At 34.7% G+C, this 24826-nt stretch overlaps 1 protein-coding gene across 4 annotated transcripts in view; it reads right to left on the minus strand.

Moving 5' to 3' along the window:
• npas3 (neuronal PAS domain protein 3) overlaps positions 1-24826 on the minus strand; it is a 290739-nt gene that overhangs the window by 169951 nt on the left and 95962 nt on the right. For all 4 annotated transcript variants that reach the window (XM_026286527.1, XM_026286526.1, XM_026286529.1 and 1 more), the window contains one exon: positions 5217-5461. In XM_026286527.1, the coding sequence (XP_026142312.1) occupies positions 5217-5461 (245 nt within the window). The remainder of the gene's footprint in view (positions 1-5216; positions 5462-24826) is intronic.

Raw genomic sequence — 24826 nt, forward strand, 5'->3', positions numbered from 1 at the left:
AGAATGATTTCTGAAGGATCATGTGACCCTAAAGATTTTAGTAGCTAATGATGGTGAAATGTCTGCATTTCATCACAGGAATAAAATACATTTTAAAATATATTTAAGTAGAAAACAGTTATTTTAAATTGTAATAATATTTCCAAAATGTTACTGGACTTTTTTTTTTTTTGAAAAAATGTATCTTACACTTTTGACCATCTGTTTACATCTACATACTGTACATGTATTGTAACAGTATACAGTAGGGCTGCATGATTAATCGAAAACGATTAATCGCGATCTTCATGTGCATTTATTCAGTAAATTTATTCAGAGGAATCTCCATCACCTGTTTTCAGGTAGAACAGCATTTATTACACAGAGCCATAGTTTATAATTCCAGACGATATAATTGTAGGATTATAAAATTGACTAAATTGTTCGCGATAATGACTGCTGTTTGCATATCTTCTCAGTGAACTACGCCTCTGTGTAATGTTAGTAAATGCTGCTCCATCTGAGAGCACACGAAAATACCACATTTGATAACATTTTAACTACAAATTAACTTCATAACGTCAGTCGAATATTTAAAATAAATCGCGAGAGAACCCTCTGGCCTTTGGATGGATATTAACTGCTGATCACAAAACCGTGGTTCACTGAAAGATACGCATGACAATTGATGCTTCTGCCTAATAGTGATTTATTGCCTTTGCAATTTAATTTTAATTAATTATGCAGCCCTAGTATACAGCTATAAAATAAATTTGGATAGAATGTAGATTTGAATTAGATTTTTTTTTTATGCCTTGGTTGTCTCTCTATTTAATCTGAAACAATTGAGTCGTTACAGAGTTTATGTATTTATTTATTAATTAACACTTCTATAAATCGAGGATGCATTCAATTTATAATACATTTCTATTTCAAATAAGTTATCTTGAACTTTATATTCATCAAAGAATCATATATAAAAAACATTTATAAAACAAAATTGATAATTGAGCAGCAAATCACCATATTCGAATTATTAATGAAAGATAATTCGAAAATAAATCTTTGAGAATGGCTGCTGAAAATTCAGCTTTGAATCATAGGAACATTTTTTAAATATAAGTAGAAAATTGTTATTTTAATTTGAAATTATATTTTTGATCAAATAAATTGAGTCTTAACTTTTGATTGTTAGTGTACATCAACATATAGTAAAAGTACACAGGATTTTTGAGAAATTATTTGCTCCCTAGCCTCCATTTCCTCTCCTCTGAATCCCATAGCGGTCTAGGAGAAACAATTGAGACATTACAGAGATCTCGTTTGTGATTTATCTCCCTGTGGGCACTGGAGGTGCATGTAAAATAATTTAGCATTTCACTCAATTAATTCCCCTCCGTTACTATCTGTCTCCGAGCAGCCGTTGGTGCAAGATGTTTACGCCCTAGGTGATTAAGACAGAGAAGCGAGATTTTGACATTCCGACGGAAAGCTGCTATTTTGCAAACCTTTCAGCCCATTTGGAATTCCTTTCCGGTGATCATAAAAGGACAACTGGCATATGTGTCCTCGACTCGGCGGCTAACTACAGGCACAAAACGTGTCAATTGTGCAGGCAGCGCTGTAGAGTTTGGGGGTGTGCGCTTGGTGAAGTGTGGCATTTTGGCGACTGCTCGCTGCTCTGCATGCATGAATAATGAATGCACAGGTGGTGGAGGGGGGTCAGGGGCCCGCGCCATCCTCCAAACAACAGAAAGGTCATGCTTGTTTGTGCAGTGTCCTTCAACAGATGTGAAACGCTTCTGACAGAGACTAGCAAATTTCGGTTAAAACGCTCCAAAAAAATTAGTTGATGGGTCAATTACGGTAAAGGTCAACAGGCGCAAAAGGAGAGAGGCGGCTAGCGCGCGACTTATGATAATAAATCAGCACTTGAGAAACGGAGGTCAAATTCTTTCAGTTGCGATGCCAGTAATACAGCCGGCTTTTATTACAGATAAAGGCCTGAATTCTACGCTTTGTCACTCTGCTTTTGCATTCAACAGAAGGCGGCTTTGTTTTAATGGTGTTTGGCGACTCTCCGCTGTACAAATGGCAGCTCCAAATTGTTCTTTATTCACACGGACAAGAAAAAACTGGAAAAATGCAGGTGGATTTTCCTTTAAGCATTCCGATTCGAATGAGATTTGCAAAATGACACTGTTCAGAGATTTCCCAAAAGGTTACAATCATCAGTTATTATGTAGAAATGCCATACGAGAAGTCAACTTGATTTTTTTATTCTTTTCATGGCAAATATTGTATAATAAGAGCAGCGGTGGCTTCAGATCTCTATGTAAAGTCAGTGGGAAATTGCATGGAAGTCTGCACTGACAAATGAACTGGCTACTTCCAGGCCCAGGAAACGATATTGCTTTCCTCTGGCTCACCTTGACTTGTGCACACAAACAATCAGAAGGAGAAACAGGCCCTGCCCTATGAGCTCCGGACCTGATGCAATAAGTCACCATATGCTCATATTAGCATGCCCTGCATTACGGCGCGCCTCCTGGTCAGCGGTACGCCAATCAAAACACATGCACCTCTTTTGGTCTAAACAACAATCCGGCAGGAGTCAGCGGAGGATGAGGAGAGAGAGCTCTGCCGCTGTAGGCCGGCCCCATCTCCTCGCTCCGATCAGAATATAAACAGAGATTCATGAGCTCGGACGAATCGGGAGCAGGGCTGAGTATCCATTAGCTGTAGTGATGCAGAGCGGCAAAACGGGAATCGATAACAGGTTCTGTTCGAAATGTAGTGCAAATAAAATGGTCCGCGCTGCTGATTCAATTCAAATGGCTGCTGTCAATGAGATGGAAGGACACAAAGAGCCTCTCGTTGTCCTACAGGGTTTGGATTCACCTTGCTGAGCGTTCATTAATACATGGGGATGCGATGCACTTTATTCATTTCCTTCGCTTACATCATTTCCTGCACTGCATGTCGAGCACGTCGATGTCGGACGTGTAAAAGGCAACAGTCCTGCAGACCGGCTCTACACCAAATTATTCAGCATATACATTTTCTCATTAAAATGCATGTGGCTCTTCAAAGCGAGACAAAAATGATACCATCTGTTGTGTGCCGGCCGAAATACACAGAACAAAGCCGCTGAAAACTGCAACAATTCACTGTTGCCTCTAACAACATTCAGGGTAATACAGCCATGCCAAATGTACAGTAAATAATTCAATAAATAAGTGCAAAGTAGCTGTAGAGAAAAAAAAAAATATACAAAAATAAAATAATTTAACAAAATCAAGAAAATAACAGTAATTATATATAAATAACATATAAAATATTATAACGATATAATAAAAAATAAAATACAATTCAAAATAACATTCAATATAAAATAAAATATATATAATAAATAGTATAAAATAATATAAAAGTTCACATTAAAACAAAAAAAACATACAGTGAAAAAAAGCATAGCAAATGAGCATCATCTCTTTTATATATTACATTTAGCCATAGCAGTCAAATATAACGAGATGAGCAAGTATTGAACGCATCTTTTTTATTTTCATTGATCCCGACTGCATCCTTTATCACCAACCAATTAGCATTAGTTGATTAACCAGGCCCATTACTCACCTAATCGTTACAGTCCAACTAAGAATCCATAGTTACTGTTAAATCTATAGGCTGCTTCAGTCTACTGACATTCGTAACTAATTAGGCTTCTGTAGGGCATGACACGCTCTTGTTTATTTATAACCGACAGCTATTTTTCTTCTTGAGCCTGTAGTGCTGCAAACTCCAGTCAGAAGGGAGCGAGTTTTGACCGCTCTGCACATCTCACTCGAATTTTTTACTGTTCATCCAAAGTTTCATTGTCTGTTTCCTGTCCTTGCTGTTAACCAAAAGCACTAAAAGTTGCGTCCCAAACGGCACACTATACATTATGCACTCAAACACTTTGTGCTCAACCATGTAGTACATGAATTATATACGGTTATTTTGTCATTTATAATCGGAGTCTGATAGCCCCTCCCCCTTCACTACATAATTAAAGCTGTGACAGTTGAGTGCATGAACTGTCCAACATTCCACACTTTTTTTTTTTGGTTATGTAAGTGCATCATCTGGGTGGAATCCTTTTTGGAATATTTCTACTAAAAAAACGTCATAGAATAGTGCATAAGTACATGATTTGGGACACAAGTGATCTTCCACTGTTTTTGTGTACTGCATGCAGGTGATTACCACAAGTATCTTAACTAGTACCTCAGTGTATATAAACCAGTTCATACTTACAGTTTCTCTTATAGAAGTGATAGTCCATCCACCCAAAAAAGAAATTTCTGTCATCATTTATATAATGTCATTCCAAAACTCAAATTCTTTCTTCTTTGGAACAAGAAAATAAGAAATGTTGAAGAATGATGATAACCAAATGGTTCCGGGTTCCAATGACTTCCACAGTACAGACAAAAAATACTATGAAAGTCAGTGGTAACGAAACTAAATATATTATTTTGTGTTTAGCAGAAGAAATGCATAGAGGTTTGGAACAACATAATGACAGAATTCTCATTTTTGGGTGAACTGTCCACTAAAGGAAGACTTGCAGGCAAGTTATTTGAATAAAACAGAAATTTGCAGCTTGTACATGTATATTTGTTCAAAAGTACATTTATTTTAAGACATTTTTGGATGCCGTAGTGTAATCAAAAATAACTTTGAATGAAAATATTTACTTTGTTAGCTTAGATTTACTTTATTAGAATTATTAGAATCGTTTAGAATTAGATATCATTCTTTTATTAGCATTATTTTAATTGAATTATTTAGGCAGCCTGAAGTTGAAGAAAAGTAGTTGGTTACTTGAGCTTATCTAAATTATATATTTTTTTTATAGTTAACAAACTAAAACCACAAAAATGTTATTTGAATTAAGATAAGCTTTAACTGAAATTAAAACCTGAAACTTATTTCATTTCTGCTGTTTGCCAAAGCAAGTAAAAACTATATATATAAAATGACAAAAACACAACAAATCTGTTAAAACTTAAACCAAAATTAAAGCGCAATTTTTATAAATTTTTATCGGAACTTTAAATGATTGTCTGTAGTATTTCATATACAGCATCCCACACATGTTATAAAGCACACTGAAAAAACATTGTAATAATCCAATATTACAACAAAAAGAGCAGAATAAAAGTTGTAGACAGAAGAAAGCCTCTCACCTTTGACTGAGGTGTTGGGCGGTGGTCCTTCGAAGCGCAGGTTCCACGGCGGGTCCCCCTGGTTGGCGAAGTCCCTCATCTTAAGGTAGCTGATGGTGAGGCGGATGATGGAGGCCTTGTCCAGCTGGCTGGTGATGGCACCGGGGAGCGGAAGCATCTTTGCCAGCTCGTAGAACTCGAAGTTTTCCTTCCCCCTGCGCGAGCGAGCGGCGTCACGTGACTTCTCCTTCCTCAGAGCCTGCAACCTGACAGAAACGCAAGAACGTCAGTAACATAAACATCTACTGCTACTCAAAGCCTAACAGACTGTGCTTCCTGTATTGTGACTGACAGAACTTCAATCCTTTACGCATGATGTAGGCTACTTAAGTTTGTGAGGCGCCAAGGGACGATGTCCCAGAAAGACAAACCAAAACTAGGGGAACATAGAAAGAGATGATTATGATTCTCATTTCTTTATCTATCAAGTAGTAAAAATATACTGTACATTAAAAATTATACTTAAATTTAGCCCATTTGCTGTCTTAACACATACTGTAGATCTGGCTTTACTTTGGGCACACTATTATAAAGACCAAAAATATATCACTCATCAAAATAAAAGAATTATCTACACCTCAAAATTGCTTTTTTTTTTTGTTTGACGTCCTCAATCACTTTTATAATTTAGCCCTTCCACTCAAAAAAAAAAAAAAAAAGATAAAGAAAATAAATTATCCAAGCAATTTCCCCTGGAGAGATGATCAACATTCTTTTGTTTTAAACCTTGCATTTCTATGTTACAACCACGGAAGTCAAAATAGAGAGCACAGAATTTTTGTGGTGTAGCTTTATTATATTGTTTCAATATAATAACACCACAAAAAACTTAAATTACACTTTTAGTTTTGAACGTACAGATGAGCGCAATAAATCAATCGAATCTGTAAAGGGTTTACTTTTATTTGTATACACACATAATAACATCAAACTAAGCAAGTATTAACAAAAACTAATATTCTGTGATAAAGTAATCCAAATGTAAATCAAATGTTAATCTGCTTGTATAACGTGTACACATTTTACTAGTTAGACTGTTTCCAAACTATAATTCCTGACTAAATCTATAATCAAGTGAAACATTCTGAAGTTTCATCCTCATCTAAATCTTCTACTGTACTGCTAGTATCAGTGACCATCACAATAAAGTTAATAATGTAGTTTATCGTTTAGTTTATTTGAGAACACATAAGCAATATAAACTTTGGAAATGCTACTTATGTGATGTTCATTTATATATTTAAACATGACACAATACCAGTCAATACCAGTTTGCTAAAGCAGTAATAATGTTCAATATTTTTACTATTTAAAATAACTGCTTTCTGTTTGAATATATTATCTAATGTAATTTTGTTCCTGTGATCAAAGCTAAATTGTCAGCATCATTACTCCAGTTTTACTCCAAGTGTAATAATAAACACTATATCATTCAAAAGCTTGGAGTCCGTATATATAGAAATTAAAACTTTTTAGCACACACGTGATGATCAATACAATAAGCTTGTTTCAAACTATGCTGTTGTTTCAATTCATCAAAAAAAAAAAAACTGAAAAAATATTCTAAGCTCTTTTCAACTAATAATAATAATAACAATAATAATAATAATACTTTTTTTTTGGGGGGGGGGGATAAATATATTCTAGAATAAATATATTCTAAATAAACAATTACATTTATTTTGTCCTCACATTCTTTCTCGTAACTCCTCCCTCTCAGTTACACACATGACTGAAAGGATAAATATACAGCTCATTATGCAGGCCTTTGTCTTCTCAGGTGTAAATCACACTAACATTCATGGTCAATCAAAAATTTTAATCAATCTATTGTTTTCTTGGAGGGGGTAAACAAGATGATTTTCACATCATTCTGAAGCAAAAATTCTAGTCTACAAACTCCAGGTTTGACAGTCTTGTGAACAAATGTTCTGTACTGTATGTGTTTTATGACCTTATTTCAGTGAATTCTAAATTGTAGTTTTTCTCTAATCACGCATTAACAATGTTTTCTCAAAAACACAATCATGTACATACATGCTATTTATATATGATTGTAGCCCAGTTTAAACTGAATACAGTGTTTTCAGACTTTAGCCATTTATGTGTTTATAAGCAACTGAAAAAAGCGCAAAAGTCACGGCATGTCAAAACCCCATTAGACCCTTGATCACCAAGGCTGCATTTATTTGATCAAACATACAGTAAAAACAGCAAAATTTTAAAATATTTGTAAAATTTAAAATAACTGCTTGTCTGTCTTATTATATTATAAAAAAATGTATTCCTGTGATGTAAAGCAGAATTTTAAGCATTATTACTCTTCAGTGTCACATGATTCATCAGAAATCATTCTAATGTGTTGATTTGATGCTAAATATACATTATATATATATATATATATATATATATATATATATATATATATATATATATATATATATATATATATATATATATATATATACATATTCATATATAAGAATGCCATCTAAAAAATGTGTTAGTGACAGCACTACACCCTAAAGAGAGGGAAAACCATGGTTACTATTATAAACCCAATAATATTAGCTTCTATTCATAAAACAGACATGTTACAGGATTCATCCCTATTGTAATTCGTAGCAATATATCCCAAAATGCCTTTCTGTTTTCAACACTGCTTTTCCCATCCAAACAAAAGGCCCAGGAGAGACGGTCTGTAACTGAACTCAATAGCTCTTTGTTATTGACTGTATATAGTATCAAGAGCACACCTCTGTGCCAATCACAGACAGGGCAGGCAACCGCGGTGTTGTGGTGCTGGGCCGCAGCAGGCTAAAGTTGCAGTCACACCGACTTTGTTGTGCTCCGTCGAGAGACCTCCGCTCAATAGATTCAGTCATTGGAATCCAGAAGTGGGTCGAAGTTGTGATTAGCTTTGGCCCGGGGTCTCATGAGACGCCCCTGTGAATGACTTTCATTGCTGCCTTTTTACCACAGACAGAAGACCAGCCAGAGATCTTCTTCCCCCGCCAAGCGCTCAAACAAAGAGAAAGAAACACAACGTCGTGCTAACCTCACCTGCATCTGAGCTAGATGGAAAACACCCAAAATATACACTCGCTCCCACGCATGCCTGCACAAAACATTGATTTATTATGAATTATGACTACTGCCTCAAAGTGTTTCTGTTTATTTTGAATCGAGTGATTTACAACTGTGCATTTCTCTGTATTTATTTCCTTCTGAATAAAATGAGTCCTTTTCTGGCAGCAACTGCTACAGTAGCAACTTAACATAGTGAAAGCGACTGACGGCACTTCTTTAAATATGGAAATGCACTGGAATACAGTTATGTAAACACTGTATGCACTGTATAATATCGAACAAACTGTTATTAACAAGTAGGGCTGCTCGATTATGACACATATCATAATCATGATTATTTTGGTCAATATTGTAATATTGTTTTATGAAGGGGCCATATGACCAAAACTTTATATGAGTGGTTAACTTAAAGCTAGTGATACATGTCAAATATGAATTTCCTGTAAATAAGGTTGCTATGACATCTACATTGTAGCGACCATCAAAATTGCAAACAAACAAACAAACAAAAAGTCCTAACAATTATTGAAAATAATTAAACTATCAGTAATAAAAAAAAAACAAAGAACAAATACAATATAGGACAATACAATTTAATTTATTCACTATACTATTTGTTATTAATATCTCCTTTCAGTTTTAGTTTGGCTCTAGTTTTTTATTTATTTTAGTTTATATGAAAAGGTTCATGTAGTGTTGTACATAAATGAATAATCAAACGTACTGTAAAATAAACGCTGTCACTTTAAGAGTTACAAGCATATTTTTATTCTCAACTCTTTACATTCATTTATTACATGACTGATGAAGGTATACATGAATAATCACCAGGCGCAACACATTTTATTGTGTATTTGACCGTTTAGGCGCGCACCTTGAGCTAAACGATGACTTTACATGTCCGTGTTTTGTTCGGTCTCTGAGCTCGTATCTCTTCCTGAGGAGCAGTGCAAGTTCTCTTTCATGCTTTAAAAACATGAATAAATATTATTCGATAAGTCAAGCATGTCCCATTTTGCAAATGTCGCGTTACATGATTTTACTAAATTGCATGGGAAATTGGAAATCCAAAATCGAAATCCAACTATTCTTTTGATTAATTTTCAAGAAAATATTATTTCAGTCTTTCTACTTCAAAAACTCACAATTAATTCAGTGTTTTACCTACCAATTTTCTTTGTAATTATTGATGCAATTTACTAGCATTTTCTGAGTGAAAATTGTTTCTACATGAGATCCGATCTCATTGTCATCGAGTCTGTCTGGAATGGTTTGAAGAAACAGAATAAACTGAGACACACTAAATCCACAAAAACTGTTGCAACGTCTGCAAGATGCTTCTAGAAACCTACCTGCAAAGTTACCTGAAAAACTTTTGCACCGAGGGCAAAAGCTGAAGGTTAACGCAAAAGATCACACCAAATGTTACTTTGAATTGATAAAGAAAATAGTTATTAAATTCTTTTTAAATAGTTGGCTATATTTTAATTCTATTTCAGATATAAGAAAAACATTGCTAAAGAAGCTTTGCAGCTTGTCCAAAATATAAATGCATCATCATCTGAAAATGCAATGCAATGTGCTGCAATGATGCTAACAAATGCTAGGTTTAGACCACTTCCTGAACTATAACGTAAGCAATGTAGTTTTGTCATGACATAATGCGTCCCCACACATTCATCATAGGCAGTATAAGGTGCAAAACAACCTATGTATTCCACAGATTTTATTTTTATTTATTGGTTTATTTGCATAGGGACAGAACAAAAATCATCATTAAAGCCAAAAAAGCTGAAAAATATGCACTGTACATAAAGAGTAAAGCATATGATAATTTGTATCTATATTTAGTGTTCTACAGTAAACTAGTGTCACAGCGGTGCAACATTTTTGAAGAGAATCTTGCTGAGCAAGTTAATGTTAACATGTATAGCTAGATAATGGAATAATTAATTCTGTCTTAATGGTGCACACAACTCTGTTGTTGCCTAACACTGGTGTGAAACACATAGATATGTTTAAAAAACTGAAATGCGCCCTAAAATGTTTTCAAATGCACATAAATCAGATTAGTTTTCAATCCCTTAAAGCACAAGTCAATCTGCATGAAGTCAGTGTATCGGCTAATAACACACTCGACACAGACTCTCTGCTGTTTACAGTCTCAGCTCTCTGGTCCAAGGTTTGAGTCCACTGATTTATGATTTTCAATCAAACAACTCACAACAGCCGCTTTAATGCTTCCAAAACACAACTGCCCACTTTCTGTAGCGTTCATCATGTCAAGCCATTCTGAATTAAGTTGGAAATAAATCAGCCCAGAGCTTCTGCGTTCCCCGTTGGCCGACATTTAGATTAATTTTTTACCACCATAAATGCTAAATCAGTTATAGCAAGTGCCGAAAGATGGGGAGAGAAGAATGCCTTGATGGATGAAAAACGACTGTTGGTGGAGAGGAAAATCAGCGGATATTGTCTTCACATTTTATCAACAAACAAAAAGCAACATAAAATATGAATCCGAGCCATGCCACAGAATGCAAACATATTCTGGAGAGCTTAATCTAGTGATTTCCACACTGCTTCCCAAGAAACTTCCAGCAAAAAAAGCCCAATTCCCTCGAAAAGTGCACCAATGAGGCCTCACGCAGATCTAATGCTACAGTCACCGATGCTGTGATCAATTTTAATCCTGTATGAAACTATCATTTCACCAGCAGATATAGATTGGCTCCAGTCTTTTGCATACAAGCAATAGATTTCTATTCTCAACAGTGAGGAGCATTCCAGCACAAGAATAAAAACACCATTTGATGGTCTGCTGCTCAGACAGTATATAAAGCCAGTTGTAATGGTTGTTTGGATGCAAAGTGCAACAGAGCAGCAGGATTTCATTTGTTCCACAAACTTGGAAGGCATTACGCCGTCCTGCCAAATACGTCTTGATGCACTGAGGTTAGGTGACCTTCATTTTCTTGACATATATTATGTACTAGTGGAAAATGCAATAGACGCAAAATCTCTGTGATACTGTGGGCCCTCTGCGACTCTTGCGGGACTTTTTAGGGAAACAGGACGTGAGGTAGGTTTGTGGCGTGGACTAACGGCAGCGGCTCTTGAGTAATGAGTGTTGTTTTATTGAACAGCCTGTTTTCTGAATGGGAATTTATGTGTACCGCACTGATTTTGCTGTTTCCTGCTTCCGGGCTGGTAGAAAAATACTCCTGGATTATCTGCAATGAACATAAATGTGCCAGAAACCTTATGCTCACTGAAACATCTGGAAACGGTAAATAGTGTCATATTTTTTTTAGCAGATAGATGCTGAAATCAATACGAAATGCCATTCACAACCTATTTTACTTGTGTAATGTGACATACTTTAGAGTAAATGTACAGTATGATGGGATTCGATTACATCCATCAAAAACTGTTAGAATCCTGAAAAGTAGGCAATGATATCAGAATTGAACCATGCGACTAGGGCTGTCACTTTTAGTTCGAAAATCGATTGCACAATCGATCGGACCAACCAAAAAAAGTTTTGAAAATGAAAATAGGGAATCGATTTTAACCAAATATGTACACTATTAATTTTAAAATAATTAAACAATTAAAAAAATAGATGTAACAAAACTCACAAACATAAAAAGAAAATAAAGAATTCCGAAAGTGCAGTATGCGTTGTGAGAGCTAGACAGCCTATAGTGCCTATAAGACCCAGTGACGTCGAAAGTGACCTCTCTACGTTCACACCAAACGCGAATAGAGTGTCTGGCGTGAATAATTTCAATGTTAAGTCAATGTAAAGACACGTTTACGCGCGTCTGGAGGTCTCGCGGCGCGGTAGACGCGAATTCGCATCAATCACGCATCTAGTTACAGGAGATTCTGAGTTATGAAAAGGACCGTTGCAAGCTGACAGCAACCGGCTTTTGAGGTGGAAAATTGGCAGTAATACCCCCACCTTGCGAGGCTGTACCTGAGTGTCCCTGGGACATCGGAGCGCGTTTTCTTTTTGAACAGTTGGTTGAAATGGATTGAATCATTATTTAGAATAATCTTGGAGAATTGCCTAAATCTTAAACGCATCCGGGTTGAAGCCTGCAGTGAAGTTTTTCTTTTGTTAGAGCAGCCGTCCCCTCTGCATATATATTTTTTCGAGAATGTTGCCCTCCTGTTGCTGTTTGTTATTCTGCACAAAACTTCTGCTAATAAATAAGAAAATAAGTGCGTTTCCAGCACTCTCTTTATGTTCGTCCGTTATTTGACGTTGAAAAAGGAAACGTCTTTTTTTTTTAGATATGGAAAATCGATTTTACAATCGATTCAATGAACACTCATTGACACTCATGTCTTAAAAATCGAAAATGTTTTTTTCACAAAAGTGACAGCCCTACATGTGACTGGAGGGGAGTTTAATGGCATCAGAAGTACAACAAATTATTGTTTCAGATTTATTACATTGTTTTAAAAAATTATGAAGACAAATGTGCTGCTTCAGAATAACATAATCCAAAGAATCATGAAGAATCCGAACGATAGAACAATAGATTGATAGAATGATGGATGGATGGATGGATAGATAAATAAGTAGATACTCTGGTAATTGTTCTAAAAATTTCCTATCCCCTTAAGCATTTAAAAACAAAAAATAAATATCGAATACTTAATTTAATAATTGGACATTAGAATCAGATTGTAAAAATCTTTATAGAGACATTTCAAAATGTTCCTTGTGAGCGACCGTATTGCCCTATTTACTAAATTAGCAAATCTGACACACACAGACACACACACAAAACAAGCAAAAACATCAAGAGGCTGAAAGTTCTGCAAATGATCATTTAGGGTTGAGGTAATTGCCTTCATCAGTGTAGAAAAAGCAGGCAGAAGAGAAATGTCACTTCAGATTATCCTCTTGCCTCCTGAAGCAATAGATGACACTTGATCAGAGACTAAATGCCAAAACCAATCAATTCCTTTTGTGACTCTTCTCCATTCCGCAGTAAAAAAGGCCATAGTCTTGGTTCTTCTAATTAAAGTAAATGCTATCTCCTTGGTAACCTCATTAATATTCTCATTGACTTGGTTATACATACAGTGTGTCATATGACTGGTCAGAATTAGATGGAGCAGCTTTAAAACACTGCCATCAGAGATAATGCATATTCTCTCTCTGAAAGACTACTGTATATTTCATATACAGAAGTTACATATTACACATAGTTTTTATTCTAAAGGACGTTTGCACCCAAAAAGGTTATTTAATTTTCACATCTTCCACCTTTAGAATTAAACAGGCTGTTTATACTGTATTTTAAGACCTATATGTAAATGACCTTTCTTATGACTTTTTGGCATGTAAATGTTCATTGGGGAGGGAGATTTGTGTTGTGACTTTGGACATACTACATCAAAACTACATCAAAAAAAAAACTTTACTACAGTACAACAACAGTAAAAGTAACTTCACCTGTCCATGCAAGAGCCTCCAGAAAGGGCTGCTCTCCTGACTCATGATGTAGCTGCGTTCAGACGTGCATCGTTAAGCGCAAGGTTACGTCTCGCACGGTGCACTAATTCCCTTCAAGGTCTGCGTGTACTTCCCTCTCAATCAGTGAAATGGATCCGGTTCTTATGTGAGTGTCCATTGCTTTCACTGCCCTCAAAGTTCTGTCATTCGACTGTTCGTTTGTCCTGAGAACTTAATGTGTGTGTGTGTGTGTGTGTGTGTTCTGGGAACACATTGACATTCTTCATTAATCTGGACGTCAGTTGAGGAGATCTATAGATGCGCTACTGTCATACATCAGCAGCGCTGCTCCGTTACTAAACAAGAGGCTGTGTTTACATTGGTCATGCTCAATATTTCATCTGAAAAACTAGCCAACCTTAATATGATGAGTCAGAGGAGCCATAACTAGATTTCTACTTTTCAAAAATACAAGTTAATAAAATGTAAACTTGTCCAAAACCTCTAATATGCTGCATCAAGGTACATCCAATCAACCTTTTTCGTAAAACATCTACATTTAATTTATTTCTCATAATATTTTAGTTTGTTAAAAAATATATAAAATATAAATATTATAATACCATATATATGTTTGCATTTATACACACATTTGTAATTTGTTATTATTTATATTTCATTATATAACTATATTTGTATATATATTCTCTATATTTATACAATAATTTAATTATTTCTTATCAGTTTTTGATATTGGATATTAATATATGTAATATACATAAATACGATATGCATTAATGTTAGTTTATGTTAATAATATTATATAATATTTTTCAAATTACTTTTTTTTACTTGTATTTTATGTGTGTGTGTGTGTGTGTGTGTATATATATATATATATATATATATATATATATATATATATATATATATATATATATATATATATATATATATATATACTTATGTACTCACAATTTCAGGACAGAAATCATAAATATTTCATACCTATTTATTATTTTATATTATATGTTATATATTATAATGTATTATTATTAAATAATAAATATTTAAAAATGTAATAAAATTTTATAAATATTTAATATAAATAAAAAATAGTTATAAAATAGATAAAAAAAGATATTCGACATGATATACACACACACACACATAGAGAGAGAGAGAGAGAGAAATTATTTAAATATTTTGTATTATTAAGCACTTTTTAATATAATATATATTGTTTATATATTAAAATGTTCAAACCACTAGTGAATCATCACATAAATGGATTCATAGAAAGGAATTCATAGTGAATAAATCCAGCACACTGCATCAGTCTTTCACCACTTTCACCCATCCTTCACTGTTGTTTCTTTACCTCTCACATGGGCTTGTACATATTGATTATGAGCCCACCTACAAATTAAGCCATGTGAAGCCCTCTGCATAATCTTTTTCTTTTCCTTCCATGTGACTGCCTGTCTTACAGCGGCCTTGTAGACCCATCCACATTCACAGAGAGTAGCCCCCTCTCGTCTTTCACAATAACACAGAGTGGCATACACTCTCATAACTCTCAGAATGCAATTTACTGGACACTTTCATAAAGACGGGTCTCTCTTAGCTAAAAGCAATTTAGTGTCTCTTTTTGTTTAGCTTTAGACTGAAGGGAAAGTGGCGGAAGCGAGAGGGCGGCAGAAATAACCGCGCAATGTTTGCATAAACGGCAGTCGCTGCAGCAAATAACAGTCATCAATTTAGTAAAAATGCACATTTTTAGCTAATAATAAAATCTAAATTGTGTTATTCTACATTGAAAGGGTCGGTTCGGACAAGAGGTTCCATTCCAGAACTCACTAAATTTACCCACAATGCTTGAAACAGGAAGCACTCATTTTAATGCCGCAGCTCTTCAAAACAAGCTCAGAAAAGCCCCCAGTGCTGTGGTTTTATCTCTCAACAGACATGACATCTCAATGGCCGGCGATTGCCCAGCAGATGCGTGCGGTGTCAGAGGGGCTGCAGGCGTGTGATTGGCTGTTTAAAGCACACGGGTGACCTGACTGGCTGGACAAAGAGAGGTTGTCAGAGGAAAAGGTCACAGTGTTGCTTGTACAAAGTGAAACCCGTGTCAGAGCCACAGAGAAGGAGTCATGCTGTTTTATTCCTGCTAAATCACAAGCTCACACCAGAATATACCAATACCATACACGTACAGTTACATAAATATTAAACTATGTATATAATATAGCATAATTACACATTAATGTTATATACAGTAATTTTTTAATATTTTTATATACATATATACTGTATTATAATAACAATAATATTCATATATTATTAATGATGATATATTATAATATATACAGTTATATAATATTATAATAATAAAAATTAATTAGAAAAGGCAATATAATATAAAATTATGAATACATTATTATTAATTTTACATTATTGGTATATAAATATTTTTAAAAAATGTGTTTATATATAACAAAGAACTTCATATAGTGTAGTTATTCGCATAGTAATTACTGTTTTTACAACTTTTTGAAAAGGTATTTATTTATTTATTTATTAACAATACTGACCATACAATTCTATGATTATATGTTGTTGTTGTTGTTTTTTATTTGTTAATTGATTTATTATATTTATTTTTTAGCAGAGACTATAATATAAAAATATATTAAAAAGTAATTTTTAGAGCGTGGGGGGAGAGTAAAGAAAAAAAAGAAAAGATACTCATCCAGATGATAGAACATAACATCAATTAAATAACATGAAGGTAAGCAAATAATGACAGATTTTTAATTTTGAGTAAATTATTGCTTTCAAATCCTAGGTGCAGTCCTATATCTTTATTATTTCAGATACAGTACAACACATTCACAAAGACAGCCTTAAACCAGCAGTGCACTCCTCACTCACACCCAGCCAGATCATACAGTGATCAGAGTCTGTGGTAAGCTGGGCCGGTCTCTGGCGATCAGAGGGTGGGCTTGTCAGCGCTGATCTGCTGTCAGTGTGTAATTAAGAGGCTGTGGAAAGCCACGAGAGCGGTGCTGCTCGCCGGATCTCTGCACCGCAGCAAATCCCGTTAGCTGTGAATAAACCCATTGGGGGCGGCACAGGTAAGCCCGACGCAATGCGATTACATGGCAAAAGCAGTGCCTGAAAAGCCAAATCGCCAACACAAAACATCCAGCCTTCGCTTCTGCACATTCTCTCCTGCGTGGGCCAAAAACCACATTGTGAGACATAAATCTTCTTTGTTACCTAGAGCAAACCAGGACTGAATCTAACACACACGCCGCGAGAGACATTTAGCAATATTCTGTGGTATCAATAATTAAACGGACAGATCTGATCGTGGATGATGATCGTTTGATACAGCATTCCAGCAATGCTAAAATACAAGAAACAGCAGTCACAGAATATTATACATCAGCTATTCTATTCTAGTGCAATAAATTCATTGATAATTAATTTAATAATTTAGGCATCTAATTCCAGAGTAGGCTAATTATTTATTTAGAGTATTTATTATTACTCTGCACTTAAATAAAAATGTCCAATTATTATTGTTGTTGTTAATAATAATACCAATCCCTGTTATTTGTTTTATTAATATTATTAATAATATTATATTATTAATTATATATTACTTGTGTATGCTGTAAATATTGTGTAAATATAGTAAATATTTAGAAATTATTTTAGTAGTAATAATAATATAATAAATTATATTACTATTTTTATTTATTTTTATATAGTTAATAACTGTATTATTATTATTATTATTATTATCATCATCATGGCAAATCAAATTATGAATAATTTTAACAATATTTACTATACACAAATAATATATAATTAATTAAAACCTTATTAATATTATTTAGAGTATAAATTATATTATATTATATTATATTATATTATATTATATTATATTATATTATATTATATTATATTATATTATATTATATTATATATTTTTTAAATATATACAAATGGGCCTAAACACTTGTTGGTTCAAAATATATACATATATACTGCTGCTGATATCAAGATTTTTTACCAATATATCAGTATAATGCTACAGCACTTTGCTGTTTTTGACGAAATAGTCACAGCAGAAATTTGTAACGTGAACAACAACACCGTCCATAACAATCCCAACCATAAATGTGTGTTATTTCATCCAGTTAAACCAGCTTCAAGACTGAAAGCACAAGCTTCAATCAAACAGAAGCAAAAACACCTGAGCAGCTGAAACACAATGGTCATTTTCTCTCCTTCTCTCTCTCTCTGTCTGTCTGTTCCGCCTCCCCTCCCGGCCGTTTCCCAGCTGCACCTGCTGCAGGCGGCCCGTTGAGGTGGAACGGCTCAGTATTAGCTGTGAAATTAGCAGCGCTGTCTTGTTAAAGAGCTGGCTCGCTCTGCGGAGGGAGAGACACTGTTAATGGCATAAAAGCCCTCATCACCTGGGAGCCACACAATTACTTGAGCCAAGGCTCAACGCCATCTTCTGCTGTCCCACAACCCCCCACCACCAGCAGCCATCCCTCAAACAGCTCACTTCTCTCCGCCTGGCCTCCTGCCAAATCCCAGACAGAATGAGATCTCTCTCTCTCCCTGTCCTAAATCATATCTGAAGTCAATGCCCCACTCTACTAAAACACATGAAATTCAAATCCTGATGTTTGCTAGTGATGAAGCTGATGCTCTCAGGCTCTCAGGCAGACATTAAAGACAGAGAGAGAAACACAAGGGCTCGCTTGAAAAAGGACAAAACAGCATTTGGATCAGTGTTGCTGTACAGACAAAGGGCTCAGTAGTATTAGAAGAGCCGTTCAGCTCGTCAACCTTCAGAGCGCAGCTACATTCTGACCTGCCAGAAAGCTGGATAGCAACTGAGTTACTTTACATTTAGAAAATGCTTTAAATATGAAAGAACTAACAGTGAATTAATCACAGGATCAGAACCTGCTGTTTGAAGTGGACATTCACTAAGAATGATGTTTTAACAATTTATCATCGTATCATTTCAAACCTGACTTTTTCTTCCACAAAAAAGGGAAACTTTTCCAAGCATTTACTATGAACTAACCACAGGCTCTCAAGCTTCAAACTAGACAAACAAAAAAGTAAGGAACAAACCTAAATGTTCATCAGTGAGTCATTAACCACAGCAACCAAATCAATGAGCCACTGAGGTGAACTGGAAAAAGAATCATTCAGAGTGGTTTTGTGAACTGTATCAACTGAGATTCAATCAGAATGATACATAAAAATAAAAAAAATTGTAAACAAACTATTAGTGAATGATGAAGCTTTAAAGATTCAGTCTTCAGATGTTCAGGTCAATAATGTGCATAACTGCAAATAATAATAATTAATAAATAATAATTAGGGCCGGGACTCGATTAAAAAAATTTATCTAATTAATTAGAGGCTTTGTAATTAATTAATCGAAATTAATCGAATTTTAATCGCATATAAATATTTGACCTGAGAACAGTGAGAAGTAATTTTTTTTCACATGGATTTATAGTATACCATTGAATAATGACTGAATACATAAGCTTAAGCAACAAAATATTGTTTATTTTTGTTCAACCAAGTCTAGCAGACCAGTGCAATTTTTGCCATGAAGTGTAGCAAGTGTAGTTTTTTTTTTTTTTTTTTTTAAGTAAAACAATACTGTCAATTACATTCAGAACATTGGAAACACTGACTATTAGAAAACATCTCTCTGTTGCTTCAGAGGCCATAACACACTAAGTCCAACTCTCAATAACCTTGGCCAAAACAATAAAGAGTTCAACATAAACTGTTGCACCAACAAAATAATACATAGTTCAACATAAAGTGTAAAGTCCACGCTAGCTGCTATATGTTTTGCGTTTAGGTGATACTTGAGGCTCGATGTGCTGCGGTGATATGCGAAGCGAACGCTAGTTGGTGCTTCAGTATAATCGGTCCGCCGAAACTCATCCAGTGAGAAACGTTCCGCGGTGCAAAAATAAGTTATTAAAAATGCGGGAATTTTTTTTTCTGTAACTAATTAATCTTAGTTAACGCGTTATTTTTTGTGTAATTAATTAATCTCAATTAACGCGTTAAAGTCCCGGCCCTAATAATAATAAATAAATTAATATATATATATATATATATATATATATATATATATATATATATATATATATATATATTTTTTTTTTTTTATTATTATTATTATTAGTGTATAATGAAGCTTGAAATATTCAGTCTTCAGATGTGCAGGTCAATAATGTGCATAACTGGAAATAATAATAATTAATAAATCAATTCATCATTTTTTTATTATTTTCTCCCTCATTTTGTTCCAAGCTCATAAGACTTTAGTTAATCTTTAAAAAACAAAATGTTGAAGAATCCAAAACGTCATAAAGGCATCATGAAACAAATCCAGCTGAATCGAGTGGTTTAACACAAATCTTGTAAAGAGATATGATCGCCTTACGTAATCAACAGATTTAATTTAGCCTTTTTTTTTTTACATATGAATAATGATCAACACACATACATAGAGCACATCAAATATGGGAAACACAGAAGCTTAAACAAATGTGCGTGATGCCAGCTTTTCTGTTTACTCTGTTTATAAGCGTATTATTTATGACTCCTTATGAAGGAGTTATAGAGATGATATTTGGTGCACATGTTCCTCTACTCACCACTGCTAGCTAAAGCGAATAGGTAAGCCACAGGCGTTCGTCCAAAGCTCAGCTTCACACACGTAGGTTTTTCAGATCACACGCATGTATTCACACACACCTCCTGCCGTTTAGCAACCGTGCCAAGCAAACAGACAGAGAGGGAGGCCATCGGTGCCGGAAAGGGCATGTTACAGGGAGTATACATACCCACACAGCCTCTCCGCTCTAATTACCCACCACGGATCCTGGAAGCACACGGAGCCATGGAGAAACTTCTCCCGCTCACATCAGGAGCCCGGGCCCCGTCCGCACCAGTCAGCTGGGGCCTGATCAAAGCACCGCATGCTAGACTCCACACCGGGTCAGACACGCAACAACCTGTACAAGATTTACGGCCTCAATAATGAATGAGAGAAACATTTTGAAGTAATTGGCTGTGCGCAGGTAGCATCTCTCCACCAGGGGAGCTTGTTTCTACAAAGCAACATAAGCTAAATAATTGATGCACAATGCAGCGGCGTACTGGATTGCCTTGATTTGGAACATGTTCAGAGTTGCAGCGTTATGCCGCTGATGACAATCATTACTGTTCAGGAAAACAAAAACCATTTTGAGAGAGCGAGAGAGAGAGAGAGAGAGAGAGAGCCCTAGCTTCTTTCATCAGCGACATTCGAAGCCAAATCTGCAATGACCTGACTACTGATTCATGAAGGTCTCTGCTCCACAACAACAATAATCATGAAAAATGCACCCGGTGCTACTTGCTACTGAAGTTGGGCTTGTTTGACGGCTTTCTCTTTACAGATTACACCTGCCTCTGATGTTCCACATGCTTGTAAAATTGCACCCGCTTGCGTTTTTTGCTCTGTTTAGGCTCTGGTCATGGTATGTTAATAGAAAGGCAGCGCGTCAGAAATAAGTGGAGGTGAAACAGGTGAAAACGGAATTAAAATTAGGGGTTTCAAAAGCCACCAAAGAGCCATTTTTGGTTCCCCCAAAAAGCTTTCGTTGAACAGTTCTTAAAAGAACATTTTAGTAATCAAAAAAAAAAAATGGAATGGAAAGATTCTTCATAGAACCATAGATACCAACTTTTATTTTTAAGAACAAAAACAAGGTTAATGTAAATGGTAAAGCTGGTATAAAGTTTTTCAAAATGAGATTTTAATTATAACCCCTTTCTCTGCTATTATTGTAATGTCTGCTCCAACACTGCACGGAGTCCAACTGTTCAATCTTTTCTGACTCCTCAGATACAGTACACCTGTAGCACCTCTTCTTGCTAAAGTTACAGAAGGCATTTGTGTGGAAGAACCATTTGATGCTAGAACGTTCTGCTGACAGAGTGAATATTGCACGGGTAAATACCCTTCAATTTATTGTCTTCATGCATTGTTCTTTATTTATTCGGCTAACATGAACACCTCCGCCGTGTGTTTGTTTACCTGTGTTCGCTGTTATTTATGGTGTTTGTTGCATGTGCAATTTGTATAATGTGCTAATAAAACACTCAGTGAGACAGTGCACAATCTGCTTTGCGAATGATAAAGGAGCCGGAATGGGGACGGCCGTTATCTGAGCTCTAATCAGAATTCATATGGTTAACACACTGCCAGCTCTTCCAGTGCCTCTACAATATCAGCCATATTATTATCATAGACACTATAAAGGATATTGCCAGCTATGGCGAGCTCTTATCCACAGGAATGTGGCATTATTGCTTTTCACATCAGGTCCATATCAGGGTGACAGGACGTCACAGGACACTTCAAGGTAAAGGAGAGCAATAAGATCTACTGTAATGGCTGTTTCAGTGAGCGTAGAAATAGTTTAGGAAGGAAAATAAATGTCTCAGAATACAGACATATTATATTTATCCATTTTTTCACAGCGCTGAAAAATGACACCAGCATTACGGAGGGAAATACAGATGACAAAAGCCAAATTCAGATTGATTTACTGGGACAGGAAAACCCAGAGGACATTTGTATTGCTCCGAGGTTGATCTTTCATAGCTCAGGAGACTTAATGGAGTTCTCAGTCATGTGTCATGTAAGTATGAATGGCATTTCAGATGTGTTTCTAAAAAAAAAAAAAAAAAAAACAGAAGCAAATGAGACCGCAGATCACTTTATGTTTGATAAAAACATTTGAGATCACATCAAAATCAGTGTTGTTATCCTCAACCCAAATAAAAATTAAAATAACTGAAATGCAGCTGAAATAAAATACATATATAAAACTTGAAGTACTCAAATTACTGAAATAAAACTAAAACAGAAATTAAACTAAAATTAATTAATAAAATTAACCTATATAGAAATATTTTTTATTTAGCAATTTAGAAAAATAAAATGAAAAGTTAATATATGAAAATAAAAGCCCATTCAAAATTTTAATAACAATTATAACAATATTTAAATAGTAATATGAACTTAAATTTCAGACTGTGGGATCTTGGTAGACTGGTTTAAAATGCTAATTCTGTAAAAAAAAAAAAAAAAAAAAAAGATTTATAATCTAAAAAATTATTACACTTTTTAGCTAGTATTATTATTAAAAAGAAGAAAAAGAAGAAGCAAAATAACAAATATATATCTAATAATAATAAGAACTGAAAATTCAAAAACAAATGCTAATTGCCAATGTGTAATATAAATACATATTTATATTATTTTAGCATAATATAACATTTAATTAATTATTAACTAACAATTTTCAGCTACTACTACTACTATTATTATTATTAATAACATTAATAACACTAATAATAATAGTAATTTACTTTTAAAATAAAAAAGAAAAATGAAAATATAAAAGTTCAAAATATTAAAATATACTATAATAGTATATAAATAATCCTTATATAACACTGCACTTTAATTGCAGACTTTGCTATCTCTGTAAAGGTTTTTTTTATGTTAAATATTCCATAAATTTAGGTGCAATATATAAAGAAAACATTATATACAGTGACTGTACAACTTACAACGCAAGCTGATTTTATCTTGCTTAACTTGAACATAGTTTGAGACATTGTTGAGATCTTTTTCTCTAAAGGATACATGTCTGATTCTATGGTCATCAGTTTTTCTAAAACCGTTAAAAAGTCTTAATTTGTTCACCATTTCAGATAGTTTTTTTTTCTTATACATTTATTTTTATTTTAAATATAATATAAGCATGACTGCAATAATTCAGAGCATGAAATGCGACACGTAGCACTAATCCAGGTGCGGTGTGTGTGCATACACATGAAGCCTCTGTGCTGAAGTGGAGCTAGCTTGCATTTTCCACGATGATTTCCCATCTGTCACCCAATCTGAGGCCTCACAGACCCAAACACTTGGTGAGTCTCTTCGTTGACTTCTTTCTATCTCTTTCTCATGGTGCTCATTAGTCTCTGGGCCTTCATTGGACGGAAGTGACTTTATGAGCCCCTAACGACAAATTCTAATCTGATACGCAGCAGAGTAATTAAGCAATTGGATTTTTAAAGAGCAGCATGAGTGATTAAGAAAACAGAAGATCACAAGACGATGGACAGATGCTCTGTTGGCAGCTCATTCTCATTTTAGGGGGGTATTATAAACTAAACAGGGTTGTTTATTAACAAAACATGGTGCCTCTATCAATAGCAGTAGACTAACTGTAATAAATTGCTAATATTTCCTTTATCAGAATTAGCATCAGTTAGGGTTTGACTGATATGGACTTTTGATCAGTGCCCATTATCTAAAGACACTTAACTGTTGACATTCTCGCCACTGTCAAAATAAATATTGCTTGGGAAACCCACATGATGTCAAAACTCCTCTATGTTTATTGGTATGCCAACAATCACAATTTTAAAACTAGTGTTTCACCCATATGGATTTTTGAAAGCTGATGCCTATATCTTAGATGGCCGATACAAAGCCATTCAGGCATTTGCATTATTAATGATCCCATTAAAGTCCCATTTACAACACATCAGCAAAACAAAAAAACTTAAAGGCCAATACTGACATTAAAAAAAGCCAAATACCAGCCAATATATCGGTTTTGATGAAATAACGGTTGACCACTAATCAAAACACTCTTACACCCATTAGATGTCAAAAACTCTTCTATGTTTATCGGTAAGTCAACCATCACAATTCCAAAACTATCTTTGACCAATATGTTTTTTTGACTGCATCTTAGATGGCGAATACAATGCCACTCAGGCATCGGCATTCTCAACACTGTAAAAATAAAAGTAAGAAAAACGTATCAGCCAATGCCGATATTAAAAAAAGCCAAATACCAGCCGA

This window comes from Carassius auratus, chromosome 17 (assembly GCF_003368295.1).
Source record: "Carassius auratus strain Wakin chromosome 17, ASM336829v1, whole genome shotgun sequence".
NCBI lineage: Eukaryota > Metazoa > Chordata > Actinopteri > Cypriniformes > Cyprinidae > Carassius > Carassius auratus.